Source organism: Cebidichthys violaceus, unplaced genomic scaffold (assembly GCF_023349555.1).
Source record: "Cebidichthys violaceus isolate CVI_PGR_0920_01 unplaced genomic scaffold, fCebVio1.0.p SCAF_16, whole genome shotgun sequence".
In the NCBI taxonomy this organism is placed as follows: domain Eukaryota; kingdom Metazoa; phylum Chordata; class Actinopteri; order Perciformes; family Stichaeidae; genus Cebidichthys; species Cebidichthys violaceus.
Genome location: NW_027176329.1, coordinates 12,112,994 through 12,118,993, shown reverse-complemented (window position 1 = coordinate 12,118,993; position 6,000 = coordinate 12,112,994). Strand labels below are relative to the sequence as shown.

General features: G+C 44.4%; 1 protein-coding gene across 1 annotated transcript in view; it reads left to right on the top strand.

The window, feature by feature from the left end:
• The first annotated feature begins 1,937 nt into the window (after positions 1-1,937).
• angpt1 (angiopoietin 1) overlaps positions 1,938-6,000 on the top strand; it is a 55,933-nt gene continuing 51,870 nt past the window's right edge. The window contains exons 1-2 of the mRNA XM_068711290.1: positions 1,938-2,308; positions 2,384-2,791. Coding sequence (XP_068567391.1) covers positions 2,390-2,791 — 402 coding nt within the window. The 5' untranslated portion in view covers positions 1,938-2,308; positions 2,384-2,389. The remainder of the gene's footprint in view (positions 2,309-2,383; positions 2,792-6,000) is intronic.

Here is a 6,000-nt window from a genome sequence, read left to right as displayed (position 1 = left end):
TTTGGGACACCGTCAAAGTACGTCAACCGAAGCGCTCCAAGAGATATTTGCACATGCTTTGTGTCTCGGCCAGTCTGGGTTATTCAAGGGGTTTGTTATCTCGGGACTCCTTCATGCGTTCGTTCACACCGCCCCTCAGCTCCCACACGGAGCGCCCGACTTTTTGTAGCCCCCTGCTATCACCCAATACACACAATCTATCAAACGCGTGCAGGATGGTGCAGACTCATTTAGTATAACATGTAAGCAGGAGCAGGCACCCGGAGACGGTAAACACGTGTGCACAATGGCGCTCTGAGGTGTAGGAGGACACGCACACTCCAGCGCAATGCACCGTCACACAGATTTGGATGTTTTGGACTCGAGAGGAATGTTGAAGCCCGGCCAGATTTGAAGACAGCTGTGTCTCCCCGAATCACAGATTTTAATGGACTGTCCATAACAAGGACTTGACCTTTGACCCAGAGCCTTTCAGCGCTGTGTTCCCTCACTCTGCTCCTTCTTCTGGCCTAATGATGAAGATGCATTCCTTCTTCGACTGCTCATTCTTGGATTTCACTTTTGTTTTCTTGAAAATATAACAGCAGAAGGGCCGGGTGGGAGAGCGGCGTACTGTAGCCGACATGAAATGAAGGAAGGTAGGGACAGGGCGTGTAATGGAGATAAAGTGGGTGGATGACAGCCCGAGAGTAAATCAGAGCGCAGCTTTTTGCTGTCTTTGCAGAATCCCACATTCAAATTGGTTCTGCTTTTTCTTTAAATACTGAAGTTTAAAGCCTCAGAAGGAGAAATGCATCAAGTGATGTCACTTGTGTCAGCGTCGGACGAGGCTGAAGACCACACCTTTAAAATTGCTCAAAAATAATCTGGGGATGTGAAGATGGAAAGAAGGGAGTTTACCAGAGCTGTGTCAGCAGAGCTCTTCATCTCTGCTCGAGGCTATATTAGCCGCTACTAGCATTACACGCTTAAATCTCGAGTTGCATTGTGGGTAATATGTGGGCATCAGGTTTTGACAAGGAAAGAGAATTTATGGAATACAAATATATATATATATATCTCTATCAATGGCAATACCTTATTTTTTAAAACTGTCCATCATGACTCCAACAATGTTATAGCAGTTCAATGCTAAATAGGTTGAGTACTCTTTTTAAGATTTCAATTCTGGTTGCTGGTGGTAATGCTAAGAGGTCCCACAGTTGCCAATGACACCTTTAATTGATCACTGGGAGAAGAAGACGAGCAACTTGTGTATTTTCTTAGTTTTATGAGCATTAAGAAAATCTGCAGACTATTTAGAAATTGCAGCTATAAGTTTATCTATTCACAATCACAAATGTGCCCAAATTTCATTCAGTACGTACATGCATTTGTGTTTTCTTGTGAATCAAATATCACTCGAATACGGCATCACTAAGCCACTGACAATACAAACTACTACAAAGAAAAGTATAAAGAATGCAAATACATCACATGGCTACAACAGAAAGAAGATCTCACTTGCCACGATGATGGTTTTCTCTTACCGTGAGGGAGACAAAAGACTGTAAAAACACCTAGTAATGTCCCTCCCTCGGGTGTACTTGTGATATAGCACCTGTCATTGTACAGTATAGAGGGGAGTGAAGTTGTATCGTGAGTTTTTTTTGTGTCAACACACAGGAAAAAAAAAAGTCAGGTCAACCACATGAGCCAGCAGTCAGCAGTGCCTGTAAACCGATCCTCATAGTCTAAGCACATCCTCTGTGCTGGGGTCCCTTTTTTGCCAGGCACACACACACACACACACACACACACACACACACACACACACACACACACACACACACACATTCGTGCACACACACTCGCATTCCTCTGCAGGCTCTGCGAGGGGCAGGCGCAGAGCGTGCTGAAAAGCTCGCAGCTTGTTCTTCAGAGTGAGCGTCTCTCTCTCTCTCACTCTCCCCAGTCGTTAAGTCAGAGAGCAGAGGAGGAAGGGAAGGCAGAGAGACCAGGGGAGGTCTGACGCCACCATCCACGCTTGCACCTATTTCTGAATGCACAGATTGATAAATGCATGCACGCTGCGTCTGGCTTTGATTCACTGGAGGAGTGTAAGGAATTGTACCCAAGCTGTTACTCTGTAAGACATGTGTACAACTTCTCCCGCCAGGACAAGAACTTGAAAGGAGCTTTGGAGACGCAGCATGCATAAATGTCCAACGGTGAGAGAAGCCGTAGCTTTCAACGCTGGAGGTCCACTGTCAGGATGGATGACACAGGCTAACAATGCACCCCACCACTTTCTGATCCAGCTTTAAAGGTACACATTTAGTCAAACGAAGAAGGACCGGCTAAAGGCACGAGAACCCAATTCACCTGCGACTTTGACCCCCAGGCTCATATGATGCTGTGGTACAACTTTGGCCGCCGCTTGTTCTCCCTTGCGGCACTTCTGGTGATTGTGAGCTGCGGAGGAGGGGAGCAGCGCAGAGGAACGGATAGCAGCAGCAGCAGCAGCAGCAGCACCAGCAGCACAGGTGGCAGCAGCAGTAGCAGCAGTTCTGGAGGAAGTAGCAACCGACGCTTTCACAAGATCCAGCATGGCCAGTGCACCTACACGTTCATCCTGCCGGAGGGCGAGGGAGCCAGAGGAAGCTCCTGCAGGGAGGCGAAAGCCGGCAGCCCGCAGCACAGCGGCAACTCTCTCCAGAGAGATGCTCCGCCGATCGAGCCCGAGTTCCCCAGCCAGAAGATCCAGCAGCTCGAGCACATTATGGAGAATTATACCCAGTGGCTACAGAAGGTAAGGAGTGAGGGATGGGGGGGTTCAATGCAGTGCCAAACAAAGTCGAGTGGTCCTTTAAAAAAATATAATAAAATCAACTGTTTGATATCACATCATGCTTTCTTAGTGACGGATCCAAATAGGAATTCAGTTAAATGTCCCTGTGTTTTGAATCACATCTGTCCCTTTTGAAGTGGTCACGCCGTAGTATATATTTGTTGAGATATTTGTGTTCCCGTGTGTGTGTGGTCTCCGCAGAGTGTCTGTTTGTGGCTTCACAAGGTTTCACAATGGTCTCTGGACGAGGCTCTCAGACTAAATTTGCGGTTTTCTCATAGTCGACATGTTGTTTGTCAAAGTGTTTGTCAGAAGGAAGAAGTTTTATGTGCTTTGGAGGTTGAGATTTATTTATTTTTTGTCAGGATGAGGCGGGGTGATGCTCTGCCTTCGATGTCATGATTAGATAAACTCAAAATTACATTGAGGTAAATTTACAGAACGGCTGTATTTCTTTATTCCTGATTAATTGTCATAACACAGCTTCTATCCAATAACACAATGTGTACAGAAGACAGATATAGCAATGTAATTTAGAAGAACCCTGCTATGCTGTTATGTAACTGTGTACATTATCTGAGTCGAACTTTTTGTTCTAGATGTCTCACAGCTGTCAGATTTTTTTTTCTTCTTTTTAAGCCTCCACAGACATCTTGTACCGCTGCGTCTCTTCTCGTCTGTTGCTCCGTATCCGTCCAGAAAACGCATCTACGTTATCCTTCTATCTCTTTATTTCTTTTCCTGAATAAACTACACTTTGAGTAAATTCCACAGATGTCCTTTTGAGTTGCGCAGAGCGTCAGCCGTAGAGCAGAGGTAGTTATATGTCAGTCACCCCCTGTTCTCCAGTGGGCTGTCTCTTTAATGGCAGGAAGTCAGAGAGAGTCCCTAGAGACGCTCAGAGGAGGAAAAAGACAGAAAGAGAATGCTCCCTTTTATTTATTCAAGTCAAGGACATGTGAGTATAACTTGAAAATCCAGACTCCCATATAAAAAATAAAAAAAAATCTCTAACCTGTTTTATTTTTCTACAGAATATAATCCTCTATTTTATTGAGCTGATGTGACATAAAGTAACTCCCATTTAATGACTCTTGAACAACCGAATTACAATGTATTTATAGATCCACTGAGGTGTTCGCTATGTTCAAATATGGCTCCACTGTAATGTTAATGAGCTGCGAATCATCGCGAGGCCATCGCTGATATGGCTTGGCAGGCACTCTGCTTTTCTAAGCTTTGAGACTTTGTGTCTCCAAAGAGAGCGAGACTATCTTGCTGAAATGAATACACAAATCAAATAAACAAACTTCCAGATTCGGCTCCTCAACTTCCCACAATGTTGTTCTCAAGTAAGATTAGCAGGTTCAATCTGATTAATTGCACAAAGCTAATGGTTTAGTATTTTTTTTGTCCACGAAGCAAATGCATGCGGGGATAACACCCGATGGAGTTGATGGACTACAGTGGAACTGTGGAATAAATCAACTTGAACTTCATCAATACCCCGAGTCTATTCATTAGCAATCGGCGTGTCCTCCCAAATGTGTCTTTCTCTCCTATGCGCCTGCTTTTCATTTACTCTCGGTAAACTTTTCACTCCTCAGGTTGGAGGAAATAGTCATTCCTCATCAATTACCTAGGCGCTGGTCGCAGCCTGTTACAGCAGGATGTTGATTGAGTTTGTAATTTAGGAGGTACAGTGTTGGAGAAATGTAGATTCTCTCACTAGACCACGGAGCAGATAGAAATCAAAATGAAAAATTGTATGAGAGGTATTGTGAGTTTACATGGCAGAATCTGAAATATCATCTTATAATAATATGTGTAATATCAGCTTATCATTAGACTGTACAGAATACCACTGACTTTATCTCAGTTTAGAGGAGGAACTCACTGTATATGCCATGTATATGTCAAGGTTGAAAACATGGTGTTTGTGTGTGTCTAAGCTGCAAAAATCAGCACTTTTTTTCTCTTTAGAGCGCTTTTTTTTATAGAAGAGTTTCAGCACCAGCTCACTATTTGAAGTCTGTAAACCTGTGTGTGTTTCCGCATGGCTCCCAAAAGCGATCAATGTGTCAAGAAAGGCCAGGGGTGAAATAACACCGGCTTTATCTTTGCTCAGTGGACCTCATCCGTCTGTGATAGTACAAGTGATACTATGAAAACAGAACGGCGGCGTTGGTAGACCGAAGGTTTGACTAATGAGACCTCTCGAGTAACTCCCTCCTCAGACGCGAAAAGGGCAGCATGTGAAAACGTCTGCCATCACCACCGACCATGCCTCTTTCCTTGACACTGTGGAGGCTTGGCTAGGCCGCAGACATTTGTCATTTGAAAAAGAAAATTTCATTTCTAAAAATCCAATATTGAGTACATTCAAAGATCATGTTCTATAGTAATAGTTAGCAGATTATATTTAGAAATATGAGATAAACATAGTTAAATTAAACTTCACCCCCGGGTCTGAAACTAAGTCCACCCACTGCATAATTTTGAAAAAATGCAAAAAAGTGGGCAAGGGACTGAAATATTAAACCACGCCCACTTTTGTATAACGAAGGCCTTGACGCAGTGTCGCCAAATATGAAAGCTAAATTAGCTTGGAAACTAGCAATATAGCATGGAGCGCTGAATTTGATGGATTTACTGTTTATCATACGACAAATAAGACGAGAATTACACACCCAGTCCCTCCGCCTCACTTCTCGCTGTTTAGGGACTACTTTGCCGGGAGGATAGTGGGCAATATCTCCAGAGACGGACCGTCATGGCTGTCAGTAACTGGAATTCAGCCAGCTCAAACCCTAGCGCCTCCGTCTCCTATCCGCGGGGAGCAGGGACTTAGCGCTGCCGCTAGCCACCAGCCCTCTGCTCCGCTCATTTTCTGTAACCAGAGTGACGTTAGCATTAAAACACAGTTAATTTAGAAAGCTAATGTTAGCTAGCTATCTAGCCAGGCGCTCCATGAGAAAGATTAAACACCTTAATGCTTCACATGCACGCTCTTGTCACAGCATAGGAAAGCACATGGCCATCTCCAGTCCACAGAAAGGAGAGAACAGGCTTGAGCTCTGCTGTAACGCTACACAGTGGCTACGGAAAAAAGTGAAGTCAATCGACGGTGTGGGGAGCGCTGAATTTGTTAATTTCATTACGCAGGTTAG